General features: G+C 39.1%; 1 protein-coding gene across 2 annotated transcripts in view; it reads right to left on the minus strand.

Annotated features, from left to right (window-relative positions):
• Positions 1-23003, minus strand: part of RGS7BP (regulator of G protein signaling 7 binding protein) — a 33674-nt gene extending 10671 nt beyond the window's left edge. Inside the window, exons 1-3 of one of the 2 annotated variants that reach the window (XM_058824032.1) lie at positions 22772-23003; positions 19905-20071; positions 851-981 (exon numbers count right to left, since the gene is read on the minus strand). In XM_058824032.1, the coding sequence (XP_058680015.1) occupies positions 851-981; positions 19905-20071; positions 22772-22930 (457 nt within the window). In that variant the 5' untranslated portion in view covers positions 22931-23003. Of the gene's footprint in view, positions 1-850; positions 982-4622; positions 4950-19904; positions 20072-22771 lie in introns of those variants that run through there. The other variant, XM_058824033.1, reaches the window with a different exon arrangement.
• Positions 23004-23557: the final 554 nt, after the last annotated feature.

The following is a 23557-nucleotide window of genomic DNA, read 5'->3' on the forward strand; positions in this document are numbered from 1 at the left end:
TAATGACAGCTAAAACTTAAGGAACTACTTTTTTAAAAAAGAATCAGACTTTTAAATGGTGAGGACATTAGTGGTACATACCTGGTAAGACACACTTCTGTAAGAATGATGATGAACCTATAGATAGGTTCCTACAGATACCTCTAGGACCTACCTATAGATACTTATATAACCTACCCATAGATATATATATATATAATTCACTTTATAGTTTGGTGCTTGTTGTGATTTAACCTTGGACATCAATGAAGCCCCACACTTGCTCACCCTTGTGGGATGAGGGAGACTACGGAATGGGTGAAAGTGAGCAAACTCCTGAGTTGAGGAACAGACAATTTTAATAAGTAAAGCAAAAGCCATTCACCTCTCCCAGTGGGCAGACAGGTGTTCAGCCATCCCCAGGAAAACAAGGCTACCTTATGATGACTTGGGAAGACAAATGCCATCACTGATATTCTCACTTTCCTTCATCTTCCCCTTCTTTACATGCTAGGCATGATGCCATATGGTCTGGGATATCCCTTGGGTCAGCTGGAATCAGCTGTCCTGGTTGTGTCCTCTCACAAGTCCTTGGGCCCCCTCAGCATCCTTGCTGGTGGGATGGGGTGAGGAGCAAAAAGGCTCTTGACCTCGTGTGGGTTTAACAACGACTATAACTAAATCCCTGTATTATCAATGATGCTTCCAGTGTAAATCCAAAATATCACTCCATGATGGCTACTATGAAAAAAATTAACTCCACCTCACCCAAAACCAGGACAGTGTTTTATCTTTCATGAATATTCAGGCATGCCCCAAAAGACTGTTCTTTTTCTAAAACAAGCATCTGCATATTTGTGCAATCCAGTACCTTTCCGATGAAACTGCAGCGATCCTAGCAGACATATGGACTTTAGCATTTCTGTTGTGTACATTTCTAAGCAACACTGCAACTGGATATATAGTCTACAGATTTCAGGATGGATTTCACCATCTTCTGGGCTGCAATGAAAGAGAAAAATGTAGTTAGGAATGAGACTAGAAGAATGTGAGTGCGATAAAATCCACTTCCTTATTATTGCTAGCAGCCACATCTGCTTCACATCAGAATCTGCTTCACAAACTATTATACTTCTTCTACCTAACAGTATTTACAAATAATTCATTAGAACTATAAAACTCTAGGCTTAGCTTAGCTGAACTTGAGCTGTCTTTGGTAAGACTGTATGTCCTTATTATCTCCTCTGTTTTCAGAAAATGGGTAAATAAGTGACTGAGACATCTTCTCTTTAAATGCTTTGGATAAGTATTTTCTGTGAGACTGAAGCCGTCTTCTGCCATTCTATTTCAGTTACCCTTGGTCTTGAGATGCAGATTACTAGGCCACTGTAACAGTCCCTGTTCAGATTACAAATCTTCTATCAAAAGTGATCAACACTACTTTGAAGACACTCACAATAGAAACAAGTCAGTTTTAGCCTACTCTTTCTATGCATTCTACCTGAACTTGTTTTCCCCCATATTTAAAGTAGTGATGGGATATTGCAGTGTGAGGAGAATGGGATGCACAACACTTTTTTCAGGAAAGTAGTAACAATATTGAAAACAAAAATTGAAATCCTACACCTCCATTTTAGGAACCAATTCTCATGCTTTGTTGTAAAATCGGGCATTAAGTATCACTTTTTTAGGCTGAAATCATAGAAGTGGAAAACAGTACAATGCTTAAACAAGAGAAAAATTAAGCTAAAAAAGAAAAAAAAAAAAAAAAAAACCACCCCAGAACACACTAAAGACTGAAGAGAAATTATTCTGGAATTGGAGGACACAAAGGACAATTGGTTCCACCTGCCAATCCATTACAAAGCAGATGTCATCAAAGACGCAGGAAATTACTGGAGCATAAGTTACAATTGCTGTTGTCTATTACACCAAACATATGGTAAGTTTCCTAGATGTCTGAACACTTCTCTATGGCCAAGGTTTCTTCTGCCCTGAAGCCATTGTCTTGTCTATTCCACCTGAAGGGGATTTGCCCATACATGTTCTTGTGCAAAGTAGGGCCTGCAAAAAATTTAAGCCACCAGCAATGGTAATAATTACCTTTTTCTGTTCAATTATGAGAGCTCTTTTGATTGGGAGATACAGTTCTACTACTCTTTCTCATGCAAGAAAAGCTGAATCTGTCTAGCTCTCCTGAGCATTAGAATTATTTAACTACAAGTCTGTCCCTAAGAGAATTAGACGCTAAATTGTGACAAGGTAATTTCCTTGTAGCAGATTTGGATAAAACAAAAATATGGCTGTTCTATTTTCCTCTGCACTATTTCAGATAGTTAGCAGTCCTCAGACCCTCTTGGAAGTCATGGCTACTATAGGAATATTGTTTGCAATGTTTATTTATAATTTACGATGTTCCTTTCTAGCTGTCACTGACAAAAATATTTCAAGGTCTGCACACAGGTGTAAGGAAACAGTGTTTTCCTTACGCAGCTGGTAAATTCCTATAAAGCAAAAATGTGAAAACTTTTAAACATTATTGCTCTTAGTGACAGAATTTTTAATTTTGAAGACTGGGAAGGTAGCAATTATAAATAAGATGCTTGACTCATGAGCCAATTCAGATTTATTAGTGGCTTCCTATTTACAAATAACTTGGAAGAGTATTCAAAAGCATAGTAATAGATATTTTAATTGACTTTTTTTGCTGTCATAAATCTAGTGTGGTTTTTATTTGCAAACTCTATTTATGAACAGTATGAGAGTAAGAACTAGAAACATCAATAATATATGCATGTTCCAACCCATTCTTGTTTTCTCAAGGATATAGAACATTTCTAACTGGACTACGGGCCATACAATGAGAATAATTTCCAGCCCACTATCCTCACTATTGTCTCAAACTATTTAATTAGCGTTTAGTTGTAATAATGACCACAATAATTCCATTAGTTTGCAACCAAATAATTTGCTTCTATGTTTGTATATAGACCTCAATTTCATCTCTGAAAGCCAAATGCTCTGATATGAATGCCAACGAGGATTTATTTTATAATCCCAGAATTCTGTGTACAGGGCTTAACATTTTCTTTTAAACCATTATCAATTTTTCTACTTCTGTGTGTACAATGCCATGTCATAAGAAATGCTGAATAGGGGACTAGTACAGACATAAATTTCAGAATGCTGGTTACAATATGTTTATGATTAACTATTATCAACTATTATTTAATAGTTATATACCAAATCAATATTTATATACAAAGGAAAGTTAATGCAAACTTCTAATATTCTCCCTCAAGTCAGCTGTTCAGTTAGTCCAGCTCATTTTTTTTGAAGACCACTTAAGTTATTCAAGAGAAATATAACATGATCTTATACAATGCTATGCTAGACTGTGTTTGTAACAGAACTATGACATAAAATAGCTTATGTGCACGTGGATATATGAAAGCTAGCACAGCACTGAGCACCTGCCCATGAGACACAGACCAGCAACTCACTGTTGATGGTATAAATGTAGTTACAAAATTGAAAATTCATAAAACAGTAGCTTAAGTTACACAGTTTATTAGGCTGCTATTGAAAGTATAATTTCTTTGTAAAAACAAAAGTAAGTCTATAAAATTTGCAATACATCATTACATTCTTATACTTTACCATTGGTGAAATATATGAATTTCTTCTTCATAAAATCCTGCTGTTTAAAAATCATGTAATGTTGCTCAACTGAGTATGTTTATAAAGCACTGACAGTAAGTGGAATTTCCTTTCCTTTTCATTTTCCTAAACTGAGATTTAAAATAAAACCTATAGAGGGAGCTCTTACACCAATCATATAAGTACCCAGTATCATTAAGAGAGGTAAATGAAACTATTTTGGTAGTTATTTTAAAATTCAAAGAAGAAAATACTAAAATGCTCCTTCTTAAATGCAAAGGAAAAGAGAAAAGATTCATTAAAAAAAAAATTTCCCTCCAAAATAGTTGACAGATCATTTTACTGTACTGCCAAAATGCTGGTTACAACTGAGAAACACCTTGAGATTTGCCTGAATTCCCACAGGTGCCCAACATTCACAGTTGCACGAAAATTAGTGAAATCTAAGTGAAATAAGGCAAAACACAAGACTACTAAAACTGAAAAATTATTACCGTCTAACTCGAGACTTTTAGTCACACGTTTACAACAGAACAGCATTTTACTTTAAGTATCAACAACACAAAAAATATAGACAGATGTACTATCTCTGGTTAAAAGAGTAGCTAAGATATATGAAGGGTCTGGTAAACCTTTTTGTAAAAGCATTGTTTTCACAAATTCTATGCTTAACTCCAAATAAAAGTACTAATAGTTCCAAAATACTATAAGCCAAAAAAATATCTAGACATTTAATGAAGTCTGTCAATCTTCAAAGCCAAAGGAAAATAAACATTTGTCCAGTCAGAAGTGAAAATTAAATCGTCATATTCTGTCTAATGCTCTATATATGCGCCTCCCTTGAAAAATAATGTAACTTGGCTTGAAAAATTACTGTCCACAAATACTACCCTGTAGATTGTATTTTAAGTTAGTGTCTGAAACACTGTAGTTTAGAAATACAAAGCAGTAAAAGGATGAAAAAGAGGAAAACCAAAACTTACCTCAGACACATGGTGCTTCTGTTCAGACACAAAGTGTGACAAATACTGCAGAGGAGATACCACTTAATCCCTTCATATACCAAGTACCAGAAGCCCCTTTGATTACAGCTCAGGTTCAACAGCCTACTAAACCTGCCCCTGCTTTTGTATCTTAAAAAGACTATTTCTTTCTCATGTAACCATATACATTTTTAGGTTACAAAAAACTGGTGAATTCATTTTGAATATAGGTAGAGAAGGTGTCCAACAATAGTGTTTTCTTCTAAGCAGTTCCTAGGAAAATATTCTTATTTGTGTTCCTCCCATTTGCTGGGGTTATTTTTAAAAGAAATGTACACAAACTGCTGTCAGTCTCAGTGTCATGTGTTGGTTTGTTGTTCTCTTATGTACTTGTTGTACTTATGTAATACTGTGATACAACTGCTATTCCCCACCCAGTCCAGCCAGGAAAAAAGCAGGGCTTGTTCTTCCTAGCAGACCCATAAATGACTGCAGTACTGTTCTTATTAAATCAGATTGTTGTTTTGAAGCAGTTACAACAGTGCTTGCAGTAACAGAAGACATGATCAGGTTCAGTTTTGTTAGAACAGTGTAAATCTCCCGTAACTCTGATAAGGCTGATGGAGTCAATCTGAATATGATACAACCAGCAGAACAAAACCACAGTGCAGTGGCTCACATTTTAGACACTGCTAACTCCCAGGCTGATAACATTTTAGATATTTACATGTTAGAACAATTGAGATACAACATTAAAAAAAGAAAAAGGTTTGAAATTATCAGAATCAGAGATCAGAATTTTCTAGACTTCTTCCCTCAGAAATCAGTTTCAATGGCTGAACCAACTCAAGAAAGGGCAATAGGCAAATTACCAGAACACTATCCAAACTACTCCACTAGAGGACAAACGCAATCATAAATCACTTAGTACATGAGAAAACAGCATGAAACAAGAGATTGCATGTAAACTCCCCTCTAGGCAATATCAGATGTGTTTTATGCAGTTGCAAGGTTCTGGTAGTGATGGTGGCAACATGGTGCCAATTGTGGGATGAGGTGAGGGTCTTCCCTGTGCTGGACACAGCCAGTTCCTGCAGCTCTGCAAAGGATCCTTGCCAGGACACGGCTGAGCCTCTCTGCAGAGCAAAAAACTTATTTTCAAAAAGAGCAAAAATAGCCACAAGGAGAATGAGTGAGGGGAAAAAAAGGAGTAAGAAACGAGAGGGAGTATCAGGGCAAGAGAAAGGAGGAGGGTCTCCATGCCAGAGCAGATCTTCTCTGCAGCCCACGCAGCACACCAGAGCAGATGGATGTTCCTGCAGGAGAACCTGTGCTAGAGCAGATTTTTCTGACAGGACTACTGCTTGTGGAGAAGCCCACACTACAGCTGAGGAGACGTGTGAGGAGGAAGGAGAAACAAAGCAGATTGGTTATGGACTGTAACCCTGTATTCCCATCCTACCTACACCGCTCAGGAGGGTGGGGGTGGGTAGAGGAGTCTGGAGTGAAGTTTAGCATGGAAGCCAGGCAGAAGAGGTGCTAGCTTGATGTTTCTTTTCTCATCCCATTACTTAAATTAATAATTATTTTAATTGGCAATAAATTAGGATAATATTTCCCAAATCAAGCCTGCGCTACAGACAGTTGATGTGCCTATCTTTATTTCTACCTAATCTTTCTCATTCCTCTTCTTCCTGTCTTCTCCTCATATTCTGCTGAGGAGTGAGTGAGCAAGCAACTGGGTGTGAGTTTGGGTGTTGTCTCAAAAAAAGATAAGCTAAGCTTAAAATCCCCAGTAGGACATTTTAAAGTACTCAGAATTCCAAATGAAATTGCATGTGTGTCTTCATTTACACTTTTGAGTTATCAAAAAATTAAAAAAAAACCCCAAAAGGCGTGGCTTTACCACCACACCCTAACCCCATTTTTCCTTCCTTCAGCTGTCTGGCCCTTGCTTCTATTTCAGAGAAATCCAGGAGACTTCCGCACTAGTCAAATATGAGCTGAACAGGGCCTTTTTCTCTTCAGGTTATCAGAGCTGTTGAGAAGGTGGTGACCAGTCAGATGAAAGAAAATTTTGGGTGGGCCCTCAAGTCAGCCTTGTTAGCTTTAGCCTCAGCTGAACAAAAAAAAAATAAAAATCCCACAGCCTCAAATTATATAATGCTGAAGAACAGTTAAATCAAAACCATTACACTGACCTTCCAGAAAAGATCTGTGCTAACCAAGAAGGAGACAGTGACATTAGCTGTATATGTAATAACTTGTAAGCTTATCTAGGAAATTCCTATTCGGAACACTGCCTTGTCAGCATCAACAAGTTGTTCTCAAATGAATTTGATAAAAATGTAGAGAAGGCACAGATAAGTTTGTGCTGTCCAACAGGCTCAAGCCCAGCCTCTTTTAAATTCCCTGCAGGCAGCTGATAGTCATGCTGCCCGTGGATTTGCCCTTTGACTTTAGTTAAGCTTCTGTGTTATTTAAAATGTCCCTTAATCACTCACTGTTTGTTAATGGAAGATTTATAAACTCCACCTTTCAAAAGTCTGCAAAATATATATGGATTTATACCTACACGCCCATCTAGTTCCTTTGATTAACAGTTGTACAAAAAATTTATGAAAACTAGTATCTGATGTGAGGTCATTTATGAAATTGGTTCTGATCTGTGTGGACAAACAGGGTAAAATTTTCCAGAGAGCCTGAAGGAGAGTTAGGTGCTTCAGGTATTTGATGCTGTAGGATATCTAGGTCACAAGGGGCTAGAAACATACTAGATGTAGAAGGAACTCTGCTGCAGGCAAGTGATGCCATCTGCTGTTGACCATTCTCAGGACACCAAACAAGATGATTCCTCGATTTGTGACACTTCCTTTTTTCATTTTATTTCTGTCATTAGCACCTTCTTTGAATATAAATTTCAACATTTTTTTTCCAAAAGTTATTCCATAAAGCATTAGAGTAATCTGGATACCTGCTATCTGTTTTTGTAACTCAGATTTCTGGTTTTCCATATTTCAAAATGAGAAAACTGGAATGGTTGTGAAAATATGTTAAAAAGAGATGAGGCAAGGAATAACACATTTGCTTTTTCTCAAAAATATAACAAATCAATTAGTTAACTATTTAAACTGAAGGAAGGATGTTCTTTAAGTTTCACTGTGATTTGGATAAGAGCTATATTGCATTAACAATTATTGAAAAAATCTATACACTTTCGTAATCCTTTTTTTTTTGGCTGCTAGTGAAATAGACCAATACTGTGACTGCTACAATTCTAAGCTAGAAGGAAAATAGTGCATACACTAGATATTTCCAGGTTGCTCAGAATAAGGTGGTGTTTGGGATTTTTTATGTATCAAATGCTGCTAGGAGTGCTTGAATATATCATACTTATACCTCAAGAGTATTTTTATCTTTTTTTTAAGAAATATTCTAATTTTTTAAAGAAAAATTCAAATACCTCCATAGAGAAGTATTCAAAGTGAAAAAGAAATTATGTTATAGAATCAGTAGAATCTGACACAGCTTCACCAGATACTTCACAGATCGAATCTGTAAGAGTAGTTAGAAATCACAGCTGAGAGACTGAGAAAACTCGAATGTGTCAAAAAAAAGAAAAAAATAGAAATAGAAAGAAAAAAGAGATAGATTTGCTTCCTGAATTTAAATTCATATATGGAGAAAGAAATTTTTAAAACCATCTGTTGATAAAATGTGTTCAGGAAGCAGTATTCTAGCAAAAAGCACTTTGCAATTTTTTCACTTAGATTTTTCATCCTGCTTTGGTCCCCACTTGACTTTGTGATCTGGTGTTACTTTTATTTTTTCCCCTCTTTGAAAAGCCTTTTTTTCTGTTTGGGAAACAAGGATTTCTCCATGAAGTCTTCCTTTAGGCATTCAGCACGGTATGTTAGCAGCTGCACAGACATACTTCTTGTTCCTGAGTCTTGAATGATGCAAAATGTACAAACACTACTTTTGGTAGGTCTGCAGCTAAATTATATGCCCAGACTTTGGAATATCCACAACTTTGGTGCACTGGGACTCTTCACTCTGCGTGAAGGGAGTGCTTCCTCAGCACACAGCCTCACCCTGTACTCAGTCTTACACACTGTGGTTGCAGTTGTCATAATATTCCCAAGTACCAAACACTACTTTGTTGGTGTTGGGGGTTTTTTTTGGGAGGGCTCGTAAACACATGGGTGGATAGTGCTGTTTCACCGCAATAACAACTCCAGAACTGTTGGAAATAATTGGAAGCTGCTGTATAAACATGACACTTTAAAATATTTTGCCACTCAGCCATTTGCCATGCTGCCAAGGTTACCAGCAGTACATTTGCAATGATCTGTCTTGCCATGATAGACAGAGATATGAAGTGTCAACTTCTCTTTGCTCACACAATAAATGCAAACTTGTTTTCTTCTGAAATGGGAAAGCAGTTTCTTCAACAACTTTGAGCACAGAATTTAATATACCAGTGTCTGAATTCTTACACGAGATCTCCTGCCAGGAAATGTTCATGATGGAAGCATTCTTATGAAAGATAAGAACAGCAAGATAAAAAATGGAATATAAGAGAAAAGAAGACCTCCTATGTTAATGTACAAATAATTCAGTATATTATTTCTCTGATGGTTAAAAATTATATGGAAAATGTAAAAGTAGATCTATAAATATTCCCACCAAGGAGAAAATTCAATTCAACAACAGTCAACACTTCAGCATATTTTAACTTTAAAACATGAATTTAAACAGCATTTAACTGGTAATACTGGAATGCTTCCTTTAATGCTCTGTGTCAAGACAAGATCTTAATGCCCAGATTCAATTATTTACTTAATTGTTCAGAAACAGTGACAAAGCAATTAGAAAAATTACAACAGATTTTGTGCACCCTGTTGAAACTGGTTGGAATTTTTCCAGTGGAAGCCTGACAGAACTGGTATCTCCCATGGCTGGAGACTGATCTTGCAAGGTACTGATGATGCTGTTAAGAGCAGTTACTGTTTGCTACTGTCACTAGAGCAAGCCTCCATGTACCAAGCAGCTCACAGTAAGTGTAAAGTTTTTTCTTAGTTGACTAGGCAGGAAGTGAAGCACTTGAAAGAGCTTGATCAAACACGGGTTGTCAGAAGGACATGCCCTTAACTGCATGGCCCTGCACAATTAACTTGGCAATGTTGTTGACTAATTTCAGTGATGGGCACAGAATCAAAATGGTTCCTCTCTAACTAAAGAGCAGTGCTCCAGAATGTTGAGAAATACTGAGCATTAGTAAAAGCATTTCCATTAACCGGCAATTCTCAGTCCAAGACTTACAAAAAAAGAGGCAAGAAATCAGAAGCAAAAGCCCAGTATATGTGGAATTCTGAGAGCTCATGCTGAAGCCTTGCTAATGCATAACTCCATTATCTCATGTTTTCATTTCTCTTAAGATATACGAACATATTGTCAACATAGATTAGCTTTATAAGATTCAGTGAGAATCAGAAGAAATTTCTGAGAACAATATTAAGCCAAGCTAAACAGGACAAAGATAGGCAGTGTCTATCACCCAAATTGCAGCCATGTGGGATTTCTTAATCGAACAGTATTTAGGAAAATGATCAGGAAAGATGCACTTAAAACTCATCACTAAATTCTTAGCTTTAGTTATGTTTCATTAGAAACCTACAGAAGAGAAACACTGAAATATGCTACTGAAACAGACTCAAAGCAGCAGGCCTAGTGGGGACAACAAAGGCACTCCTCTCGGCCATCTTGGTTACAGATTAGCACAAGTGCAACTTTCATTTACATCTGTGAAGATAGGTATGAAGTGTATATTATTTTTTTCAGAAATACTAAAATGAAAACTTTTTTTTGGATTGGTCTAACGTTAATTTTGAACCATGCAAGGTTCTCTGGTACTCCTAATTTCTGTGGGCATAGAAATTAGCATCACTTGAAAGGCTCATAATCAGCTACACTTCCATCTTCAAATACCTTCTAAAGTTTATCTCTAGATTTCCTTGTGAAGCACTATTTACTGATATAAATTAGTAACACTCTGATTTTTGCTCAAGAAGAGGTTATTAACTGATTCCACTTGTGACATGACATGACAAGACATAGCAACAGGAGTTGCTATGTGCTTTTACATGTTAGGGCTTAGAATTCCAGCAAATTGACATTTAAAATCAATTTCAGAAGAAATTAATTATGAAAACAATGATAAAAATGTAATATCTACTGTAGCAATAATAAAACAGAAGATTTGAAAACAATGCTTTTCCTTGAAAGACTCAAATATGCTGTAAAATTATTTTTCAGAGATAGTAAGTACTGGTACACCTATTTAATAAGTGATTCATCTGCAACATCAGTGAGAGGTTGAATGAGATTTTCCAGACTTTTCCCAAAACACAGGAGTTTGAAAAATTTATTATTTTTGTTAGCCATGTTTACTACAGTAATGTCACAGATCTAAAGATCATTGGATTCCAGGGGGCTTGTTATATGTACGTTCAAGACTGCCATGAGAAGTTCCCAAATAGTTAATGTGACAGTAGCACATCAGATGTTCATTTCATTACTATTTGGAGACAGGCTATGGGGGAAAAAAGCAAGAAACACTGAAGAAAGGAATGACAAAGGAGAAAAGGTCATGAGAAAATCGGAAGTGAAGCAGAGGTAACAGCAACTGTCAAAACAGAGTCCACACTTAAGTTCTGTGGGCTTTTCATAATCCTCATAGTTCCTGTTTCTAGAGATATACCTAACTGCTAGATCCTCTGGCTGATAACTCCCCGAGAAAATCACTTGCAAAGTAAAGGTATGAAAAAGCTTTTTATGTTCAACAATGAGAGCAGATCTTCTGAAAGGACAAAATGGGGCAAGAGAAGGGCATCAAGTTAGAGACTGCTGGCAGAGAAACCAAATTTTCTGCAAAAGATCAGCTCTGATTCTGCAGCATTTCTGAAGAGACCCTGCCAATGTAATTCAGTCCCCAAATTTCTCATATAATGGTGTGTATACCTCGGAATAGGAATGTGAAACAGGTTGGTTATTTCAATCATTGCTACAGATAGTCTTACCTATAATTGGAATAGTCCATTATTAATGAGTTTGAGAAATAACCCTTCTAAAATCTAACTGTAGTGGAATGCTGTTCATGCACAGCAGAGAACGGTCCATTGAAGGACTTGAATTACAGTAGTATCTTATTTTTTGGTATTTCTTTCCAGGAACCCACAATGGGAGTGATGAATGCAGAGGGCATGTTAAAATGGAAGGGAAACCACCTTAAATCTGCAGGATACTCTGATCCTAGGCCACGGTACTGTGCAGATGAATGCACAGTTTGCCAGGTTGAAAATATAAAACACTAGGAATAGTCAGCCTTTCCCTGAGTTCTGATTCTCTGTTTCCCTGTGTCTATGTCTTTATCTGCTTAAAACATAGGAAAAAAATATGGGAGCAAGGATTAGAATACCACAAAAGAAGTTCCCTAATGGTTTTCAGTGTTTACATGCAATGACGTTGCTGAAGCCCAAGTACAGAGCAGACCTCAACATCATTTTGATTCCTCATGCAAAATACTCTTTCCACTGGGTTAGACAATGGCAACGTGCCTCCTAATTCCCCACAACTACCTCACAGCTTCAGGTCATGTCACAGAGGAAAAGCTACACTGCTTTATGTTTGCCAGGGAGAATACTGCTATTTGTAGCAGTATCCTCAAGCAAGGGCAGCCTCCCTGGCTGCTGGGCTGGGACACGGCTTCCCTGATATTAGAGGGACCCATCATGCAAGCAGTCTGGCTTACCCGGCAGTCCTGGAGTGTCTCAGCAGTGGCACTACTGCACTGGAAGAGGCTATGGATATGTTGAGTGTCAGATGGGAGAAAGGGGCAAATAACTGACTGACAAAGACAAGGTCTGTTCTACTTTTAGCACTCACTTTTCCCTTTTCTCACTTTCATGCCTTTTCTAGGACACAGGTGCAAGTGGTCTAGAAATTAGTTTTGACTCACCTTCAGCTTTGGCTAAAAGGAAGTGATAGGGGCCGCCGTGTTTTGTGAAGGACCCAAAGTTGTCAGGCTCTGAGGATGCTTTGCCAGCACCTCTGGGAACAATCTTGTCAGATCCTGCACAAGCAAGAATGCTGTCCTTCTGACTGCTGGTGAGGTTTATCATTAAGCAGGTTGCTATAAGCTCTTCCACTTTGTCAAAACTAACTTACACTGTGTTACTGCAGATGTAGAACTTCTAGAATTTTCAAAATGCTGTTTGGAACATAGAAAAATAATAGAGTAATAAAACCACTTTTAGTTCTGTTTGCCCTTTACTAAATCTGGCCTGCAGTTATGAAAGACAGATCTATAAAGGGAGATATTAATACCTTGGATCTTCAAGTCCCAAACATCTATTAAAGCACCTCCAAAGCCAGAGGTACAAAGAAAATGCCAGTCTATAGAGGTCAGCTATTTTGAGAGGTCTAGCTCTGTAAACAACCTTGTTTTTCTTCCATTATTTGCCTTCCGAACTTGGGGTGCCTGACTTAAACAACTTCATTTTCAACTTGCAACTTAAATTGAGTAAATATATTTTATTCTTAATAAGCAAAGGTAATTTAACTCAGTTACACAGAAAATAGTTTTATCTTTTTGCTCTCCCTTTCCATCACTTTAGATGCATGTGGATTATATACTCAGGGAAAATTTTTGACAAGGAATCTATTCAGAACAATACACGTGCATCTTACCCTCTTGTGAAAAGACTAAGCTATGGTATACCTACTGCACTATCATGCACTACATGGTCCTTAAGGGGCACATTAAACTATCCACATCTGAACTTGTTTATCAAAACATTCCCATTCCCATGCACAGGAACTCCCATTGGTCAAAATAGGATTTGAGTCACTGTAACAGGTGTAGTTTCTGATACACAGTACTACATTTGCAATCACTTCACGATGTAGAAATCAGTGAATATATGCCAGCCAGACAAAGTGGAATAAAGAGTGTAATAATTTTCTTCTATTATCTGATATGCTCAAAACTACAAAAAAATTTTAAGCATGTAAAAAATTCCAGTAAATCTTTACAGAAGCTGAATGTCAAAGTTGAGGGACAATGAGACTTTATATGATAAGAAGGCTTAGTAATCCTGAAAAGCTCTTCTTTGAAGGCAGACAAAGCTCTCCCTGACTTCACCCATTTCAGACAGTCATAGTTACATCATCAGGACAATTTCCTAAGTAACGTACTATTAAATGATTATAAGAATTGTGAGCTCTAGGATTGAAACAACCTACTGAGATGCTTTTAGTATAGCCCATGAGAGCAAAATGATGTTTTATATTTTCAAGAGTTTTCTGAAGTGGAGATCTCAATATTTTTTACTTGACAGGATTTTTAAGGTCACAACTTTAAGCTGTTACTATTTAAAACATCTGCAACATTTTAGCAAAAAACCACAAGTTTCAGAGGGCATTAAGCTACTGGTACTACACTATATAAGAGTACTGATTCTTGCAGTGCATATTGACTACCTCCCTTGTTTTCTTACGTATCATAACATTACTTTTGATATTTAACTATAATCAGGTCACATTCTGGTTATCATACTACAATCTCTGCAAAGCACTTACCTTTTTTATAAACTTTCATCTAGCAGTTGAAACAACACTAACAACTCCAACCCAGAGCTGGGTTCAGCCAGCAGCGCCTGTGAGTCAGAACCCCATGATCAACATTATCACTCTCCCCACTTCTGATACACACACTGACAGGAATAACATGGCAGTGACTGCAAAGATGTCCATGAAGCACAGAGATCTCCATGAATGCTGCTCCATCAGTGTCTAGGTGGGACAAACCTCTGGTTTGTTGCTCTAACTGCTGGTATAAAGTTGGTTTTGAATCACCATTATAAAAATTCTTCCCTGTTGAGCTAAGTGTTGCTGTGCTTTGTTTCTGCTCAGCTAATACTGGCTGCCAGTAGAGCTTTATTTAACACATGCAGTTAAACCATTAAATTTATTTCTCTTATGCCTACCTTATTACAGTTTTCGTTAACTTATAGGTCTGCAGTCTTCTTCGCACCTAATGTGTAAAATATTTGAGGCAATCTTTTTTGTTTGTGTCCTTTAGAAAGCAGATAATTTTGTAGGGTTGTAATTCAGGGAGAATTCAGACAGTTCAATAAAAAAATTTGGCACAATTGAGTGTCAGCAGAATGTTTTAAAACAGCCTCAGGAAACAATCTAATATTAATTAGCTCTGAGAAAATTACCATTTGGTGCTTATTGAAAACATGAGAATTCCTACTATAGATGGCAAAAGGAAAACAAAAGTAGAAATTACATAAAATTAAAAACTTAAAGCAAGACTATGATAGTCTTTTTGTGCAAATGATTGCAATCAGGATGTGATTTTTAGCTGACTTTCTCAACCTTTCATGAACTTAGAGGTACTTAAAATTAAAAACTACTTAATAAAAGTAACAGATGCACATGGGTATCAAATAAGGAAACCTTCTTTGAATTTTCCCAAGGAGATTTACGATGACTTCATCACAGGCTGGAAGGGACATCTAGAACTAATTTGGCCTAAGCCTCCTACCAAAGCAGTGTCAGCTACAGAGGGTTATGGAGGACCATGACCAGTTGAATTCTCAGTATTTCAAAGGACAGAGCCTCCAGAACCTCTCACTGCACCTGTTCCAATATTCTACCTGCTTCACAGGAAAAAAGGAATTTAAAATTTTAAATCAATTTTTCTTTGTATTTCAATTTTTACCTGATGTCCTATCACTGTGTATCACTGAGAATAGTCTGACAGTCTTCTTTACACTATTCCATGAGGTAGTTTTTATGCATATGGATAACATCCCCCTCCCAGCCCTCTCTTCTCCAACCTAAATAATCCCAGGTCTAGCAGCCTTGCCTTGTATGTGGGTTGCTGCCTAACCATCTTTAAGGTAGTTGATTAGACCCTGATTTGGATGTCCTTTCCTCCTTTCTTCTAGGGAGCCCATTGCTGGACCCAGTATTCCAGACACGGCCTCAACAGCCCTGAGCAGAAAGGAATGATGAACTCCATAAACCTTCTGGCAACATTTCCTAAAGCAGCATTGGAGGCTGCTGGCCCTCTTTGCACAAGGGCACAGCACTGGCTCATGTTCAACCTTATGTTCACCAGAACCCCCCCAAGATGCTCTTCTGCAGAGCTGATGCCCCAGCAGATACAAGTATAGAGAGAGGTTTATTCCTCCTTATATTTTGGACTTTGCAACACCAGTCAGAAAAACACAGAAAAATTACTTCTAGAGCTATGCTCACACAGATGTACATTGCCATGCACCCCGAGCTTCTCACACAAGTTTTGTTTCATGCGAAAAAAGCCACTGCCAACATATATATATATATATCAGACTGTCACAGAGACACTGCCAGTTCTGGTCTCAGTTTGCCAAGTGCACACATTATGTAAGCATATCAAGTGCCTGAGAATATGTAAGGACATTTACAAAAGTGTGTGCACAGTTGTGCAGACCTGTATCTTAAAATACAGTTCTGAGTTATCTCTCTGTTGACATCCCAGACTCAGTGGACTCCACTTATAAAACCAGCTGATGAAACCCCATTTGATGAACTCTAAAAGATCACCACTCTATCATTCCAAAAAGCAGACTCCCTTCCAAAACAGAGGTTCACATCTTTTTCCTGTCATCTTCTTACTGTTACAAATATTTTTTCCTTTCTTTTTCTCTGGAAAAAATCATGCTGACTCATTTTCTTGTTGCTATACTTTCTCCAGTTTTGACCATGACAACTAATACTATAAGGATGAACAATGTAAATACTTTAATTTCTGCTACATTATATAGAAGAAAATGTGATGAAAGGACTGAACCTTACTCACCTTCTTCAGAAGATAGTTCATTAAAAATCACTAACAACTTTTAGTGTAAGAGCAGGAATCGACCTAAAGTCCTGAGAAAGCCAACAACGAAAGGAGGGTTTACTTTGACTTGAATTCCTAAACGACCATTAATTAGAATTGGGATATTTTAATTTAGATTATTTTTATTTCTAATCTTTATTCCCCTCTGCTAACATCTCACTACTTCTATAAGAAAAAGATATCAGAGCAAGTAAAGAAGAGGATGTAATATCTTTGAGGCCCTATTAAGTTGGAGACTTAATTTGAGATTTCGTTTTTCAGTAATATTCTATTAGTAAATAGGTTTTTAAATACATCACACTGCAAAGATGTCCTTATTCAACCTCAGCATTTTTTGAGTAAAAGATCTTAATGTTTAGAGAAATCACATTCGTCAGATACTGATTGTTCACATGCAGCCTTTACTGAGTGCTGGCGAGAGAAGTCATCGTTCCATGCACAACCTGTTTTTTGTATCTTTGCTTATTTTTTAATGAAATCGCTGCTACCAGCAGCTGTCAGGTTTGAGCTAGATGGGGTGATATGGTCTAATCCAGTGTGGACTACATAACGTTTTATGTTTCCTTGCTACTTCATTTCTTTTTCATCATCTCCTTTGTCTTTCTTTCTCTCAGTTTTTAAAACATAACTGTGACTTTCACTTCCTCTGATTCTACAGCTGAATCTGCTTTTGTTGCCATATCAGTGTAGCCGTTTTCTACAGGTACACTTGCAGCCTTCTCTTCTTGTTCACATTACATCACTGTCCTGCTTTGATGTCTGTCTAATATTCCAGAACTGATATGTCCATGACCAATGTATTTTTTGGTCCTCATGACTTCTATCCTGCTCAGTTTCTAATGCATTATCTCCACTTCAGCATTTCCTTCCCTTTCTACAATTTCCAGATTTCTTCCCAGCGCTCCCTTCTCCAGCATAGAGGATTTGCTTTTGTTTTTTTATTTCCAAGTCTTTGCATCTTTCCCATTTGTTACCTTGCTTAGTCTTGTAGGATAAATGAATTACAAAAGGGAATTCTTATTACTGTCCAAGTCAGATGTGTATTTAAGAGTCTCACATGCACTAGTGCCAAGAGGAGCTGGACTAGGTGATTTCCAGATGATCGCCAGAGGTCCTTCAAACCCTAACAATTCCATGATTCTGTGAAATCCTGATATTTTCAAAGAGGAACAGCATAACATTAAGGTGTCTGCTAATTTTCCAAAGAAAACAGCACAAACAAGTTAAATGAACTTAGTATTCTCCTAAGACACTAACACTAACTTCTAAGAGTGCTCTCAGGTAGATCACTTAGAGACTATCTGAACAGTACTGATGGCCTTAATTAATAGAATGCTGTTCTCTCGTGAAATGTTATAGTCTGGTAACATAAAAAGCTACTTGCTATTATTATTTCTGGGTGGAAAAGTAACACATCTTCTTTAATAAGCTCTGGAAGACATAACTTGTCATGTTACCCAGTGCAGTGTTGTGCATTTTGAACTAAAGCAGTGAACTAAGTAAGCCTTCATCCCATATGCTGAATAACAGTGGTTTCTGAGCAGCACACTACCCTCCTGACTAGTACTAAGGATGATTTAATGCATTCCCGTCCCTAAGCATTTTTCTTCCTGATACTTCTTTCTATCCAATTAGATTCCTATTCCAGATCCTATTTCATACAGACTATATCAGTCTTTTTGTCGAAATGAAGACTAAATCTCTAAGACTATTTATTACTCCTCTCCTTCTGTTTCTTTTTTGCTTTCTTTTAATCTTCATTTTCCACCTTTCTTCACAAATACATAAAAAAGTTAATGTCTCATATGGCTTTCCTCAGCTACAGAAGCGTGGGGATGCGAAGCATATCCTGTAAATTGTGTGTCAAACCAAACCAGTAATTTCCAGATAGTTTCTAACACCTACCAGTTGTTATGGATATCACAGTATTATCACAGTTATTTAAAACAGTTTTAGATTAGCCAAATGTCAATCTCGCGGCAACTGCACAACCTTCAGGACATCTTTGTGCATATGACAGACTTCCAGTTGCGAAATGATTGCTTAAAAAACCCATGTACTTTCTAAACGAGCATGTTTTAAAAATATTTTAAAGTTACAAAATAGGTTCAGCTATTCAAATGTACTATTTTGGTTCATATTACTTTTTCTTTTGAGTCTGAAAGCAAAAAAGATAAATTTCACTACTGTTTGTTTTCACATTTTCAATGTACTGTCATTGCTGGTTTATTAAAAGTTCCCACTGACTTAAGTATTTTAAAAGCACGTAATTTGTTTGAGGAACAAATCAGAGGTCACAAAATCAACTTAAGTGACTTTGCACAAAGTCTTACTTGAAAAGGGTGACAACTCTACTAAAATATCCAACCAGTATCCTCTTCTGTTTGGTATGTTAGTTCGGGCTCCCCTTATAGACCAAGCCTATAACAGACTTCTTTATATATTACAGTGATGAAAAGAAATTCAATGGGGATTAGGCAGAGCTACAAAAAAAGAAGGTGTTTTCTTTTTCTAGTGGTGCAAAATACCTTATGGTAGATAGACAGATGCAGAAAGTTCTGACAAAGTGTAATCAGAAAGACATGACTCATATCATGATACATGATACATAATAAATACAAATGCCCCAGTCACCATACTGTGAAGAACCCACATGGAATTAGCTGCACGAATTCCCATTTTTTAGGAAACAGCAATTTATGCTGGTTGATCTTGCACTGAGGCATAGTCTCAAGTATGTGATAATACATTCTGTCACCATGGAAAGGAATGTACATAATGTAATACCAAAGAATAAATTAAAACATTATATGCTGGCAAAGCTTTCATTCTTATTTCAACACAAACAAGGGTTTAAAAACATGTAGAAGATAAACAGAAGTTCTCAGAGTAGTTTTTGCATCCCACTCCCCCGGTTTGCACCTGATTTTGGTTTAATTTTGTTGAGTCTCTAGTTGAACTGAGCTAGTCGTCTCTTACTATTCAATTAGGTATGCTCAATGAAAGACTGGACAGAAAGCTATTGCTACTTCACCCTTGAAGGGCATGACTTCCCCCTTGATCTGTAGTGATAAGCAGTAAAATCCTGTTTGTCTCACATAAAAGCATCCAGTAAAATCAGAAGGATATGTTCTTGGTGAGGGGACCAGGATTTGATAAAAAATTGCACTATTGTAAGGATATAGACATTCTGCAAAATTTGTGGTCATACACCCCTACGCCTAAAACAGAAAGATAAGTTAATGCAAACTCTCAGGCAAAGCATTATGTAGTACTTAACAAAGATTAGCACATGAATACGGCTTTAATAAGTTGTCTCCTACCCAGAAATTGCTGCTAGTTTTTGATGAGCCTGATAGGCCATCTCACATCCTCGGGTTCGAGTTTTGTGCAATTCTGCATGCAGAGAAGGACAGGTGACTGAGACATCCCCAATAGAAATGACCAGCTCCCGATAGAGAGCCACCTGGGTATTGAACTCCTGGACAAGCTGAAAAACAAAAACAATTTACATGCATGAGAATTTTTAACTACATTGGTAAAAACAATCCATGTTTTTAAAACATGCCCAATCTAGGGCTTGTTCTTGCTTCTCACAATTTCGTAGCACACAGGATCAAGAGCACACGATTCAGTAAATAACTAGACCCTCCACGGCAGCTGCTTCTTCTGTGAGCTATAAATGTTCATCTGTAGGAAAGTAGTGTTTCTGCTTTTAATATCTGAAAGTGTTTGAGTTATTAGTATTAAATATTAAGCAGACAAAAAAACATCTGCTTTATTACTAGCATGAGGTTATTTTTTGCTATCATGAAAGGCGAAAATATCTCCAGAAATTACTGCCTTTGCTTCTCCTGCTTCCTGATTAACAGCATGTTCAGGGACTGGAATGTAGCATTTGCTTTTAAATTGGCAATTTTGCTAATTTATTTTGTAATGATTTCTGTTCTGTTACTTCCCTTCAACCCAGATTTCTGACTTAAAACTCATCTGCTGTTGCTGACTGAGAAGATGTACCAGATAGGCACTTTCCTGTTAAAATTCCAGAAAGCACCTTTTCTAAAGTGCATGTGGGAAAAAGGAACAAATCATTAAATAAACACTACAACCTGCATAGAAATCCAATATCCACTAGATACATACAGATCTTACTGGATAAATGGATCATTTTACTGTTATGGAAAGACCATTATTGTTTAGTTCCACCGATCACGCACATGGAATGATATTTTAAAGAAACGAAGCATTTGCTGTCTTCTGAAAGAATGCATTTAAGACCATTTGCTCCACATGGTGGCGGGGGTGGAAGGATTAGAGTAATAGAACAGAATATTTATTTATCTGTGTTTTGACCTCAATTCCAAACTATATAAAAACAGACAAGAGTAATTGCTCATAATTCTGCAGTCATCATTACCACCAGGAGTTCAACATACCCAACACAAAAACATACTGAGAACCTGAAGTCTATCAGAGCTACTAATTTTTAAAGTCAAGTCCTCAAATTCTCATGCTCAGGAAATAAACGAGTCACCTCTGCAGTGTTATATTCACACCCTTGATGCATTCCACTGCAATTAACTGTATAGCTGAGAACTGGTATCAAAAACAGTTTTGACCATGCTTTCTGAAATTTCATTTTAAGAATAGCAAATAGGTTCCTCTGCTTCAGGAGCAGCAAGTCAGCCCAAGTGCATTTCAATACATCTGCACCCTCCCACACCCAGATCCCAAACAAACCCAAAAGCACACACCAAACAAAGCCCTAGGCACAATATTTGCTAAACAAGTCCTCAACTTTTATCATTCTGTAGCTTAAGAGAATGCATGAAGGCAATGGAGAGGAAAAAAAATTGTACTGTGTACTATCATAGTGTGATTATTCTGCAATAGGAAGAAAAATGTTGCATCCTGTAACTGGTAACTGGTTGCATCAGAACCATTTTGCCAGTTCTCACCTGACATCCCCTGTTTAATCAGACTCATCCAGACACCTTATCACTGTCCAGGAAAACAAAACCACACATATGTCGCTGAATCAAGACACAGAACAAGAAAAAAAAGCACACTGATTTTACCTCCCAAATCCTATCACAACTTGATGGTCCATCTATAAAACATAGTTTATTTCTAATCGGTCAATTCTAAAAACTTCTCTGCAACTAACAACATTATGCTATTGAGAATAAGAAAACAGGCAGAACCTACTAAGATCCACTTGTTGGGTATATTTATAGAGCTACTGTGGCAGCTTTTGTTCCTCCATGCACTGGGAATGGCTCCTAATCTTGAAGCATCAGAGCTGATAATCTGCCAGCACATTTTTCAGCACCAGAGGGAAAAAATTGCCAGAATCCAGCAGAATAGAAGTAGCAGCTCCATTGCTACTGGACAGAGCTTTAGTCAGGTACAGATTTACCCAGAAAAGTAGCAGCGACTTCATTTTTTTCCTACATCTGTCACTAGCTAGAGGAGTAATTTTGGGGCCCAGTGTCAGGCTGACTGGGAAGCCTGAAAGGGGGCATACGGTGCTGATTTGGAGGAAAGTGTCAGAATCCAAGCATTTTGAATATGACTGAGGAAAAATCTCATACCAGAATGTGACAGTCCATAAATAACAGACACAGGCGTTTCACCTGAGGTTTTACAACTGCAACCAGCTACTCTGGGAAGACTGGTAACAGGTACCATATACATCAGGAACAGCATTTCAGGGCCTCTAATTCTAGGTCTCCTTATTTAGAAGGATACTAGGACAAACATGCGGTTGCTGCACAAGACAGCAAGTAGTGCAGCGATTCATTGGAGGCAACTATTTACCCGTTTAGGCTTCAGTGCGCCCAAGCCTGGGGACAGATTTGGACGGATCTACCAAAAAAGCAACTCCAGCTGCTTTGCTGTGTGTGTACTGGGGCAAGGACTCCTGCTCCCGCAGGACTGTCCAGGCGACCGGCTCCGCTCCCTGTCCCGCAGCCGGCTCCCTCAGGTCTCCTCGAACCTCTCGGCTCCGCTCTGGAACCGCGGCGAGTTGGGGCGCAGGGCAGCACCCCGGAGGGGACTGCGGTTTCAAAAACAGTGCAACTGCACGTGATGGGAATAGCCAAGGTGGCGGGAAGAACGGCACCGCTGCCTGCGCCGCGAGAGCCCGGAAAAGGTAAAAAACTACGGCAAGCCCGCCCGGGGTACCCACCATCTTACAGTCGTCCAGGGTTCTCTGGATCTGGTAGGCGCTATCGGAGCCGCTGCCCCGGCGTTCGCTGTCGCGGCCGTGCGGCGAGGTCCTGCTGCCCTGGAAGATGGAGGCGGCGGAGCGGGGGCGCTTCCTGCGCCCGCTCGGTGCAGCGCTCATGCACACGCATCCGCCGCGCGGAGCCGCCCGCGGGCGCGGGCAGCGCCTTCCCCGCCGCCGCCGCCGCCGCCCCGGGCACGGGTGCGGGCCCGCGCCGCTCGTCGCCTCGGCCGGGCCGAAGCCGCGCCGCTCACGGCAGCGAGCGCGGCAGCTGTGGGCGATAGCCTGGCGGCTGCGGGAGAGCCCGGGGAGCGCCCTGCAGCATCGCCTTCGCTACCGCGGGGAGAGGCGGAGGGGCTGGCGCCTGCCCTCCTTCAGCAGCATGTCAGTCCCCGCGGAACCGCCCCGCCGGTGGCATGCTCCGCCGTTCTCCTTCGCGCAGCCGGCGGGGGGAGTGGGGGGAGCGCGACCCTGCCCGCTGGAGAAAAGCGCCCATGCACCGCCCGGTGCTCCCGGCGGGGAAGCCCGACCCGCCGCGTGTGGCCGGGCGCCCGCCGGGAGCGGCGCGGAAGGTCCGGAGGGGCTGGCGCCGTCAGCAGCACCGCCCCCGCGGGGCGGGAGCGCCGCGGCCGCGCCCGCCGCGCCCCGAGCCCACCCGAGCCGTGAGGGGGCCGGGTCAGCGCCGCGCCCGGCCGGGCCCGGGGAGCCGCCGCCCCGCTGGGAGCCGCCTCGGCGCGGCCCGGGATC

The sequence above is a fragment of the Ammospiza caudacuta genome, chromosome Z (genome assembly GCF_027887145.1).
Source record: "Ammospiza caudacuta isolate bAmmCau1 chromosome Z, bAmmCau1.pri, whole genome shotgun sequence".
NCBI classification, from domain to species: domain Eukaryota; kingdom Metazoa; phylum Chordata; class Aves; order Passeriformes; family Passerellidae; genus Ammospiza; species Ammospiza caudacuta.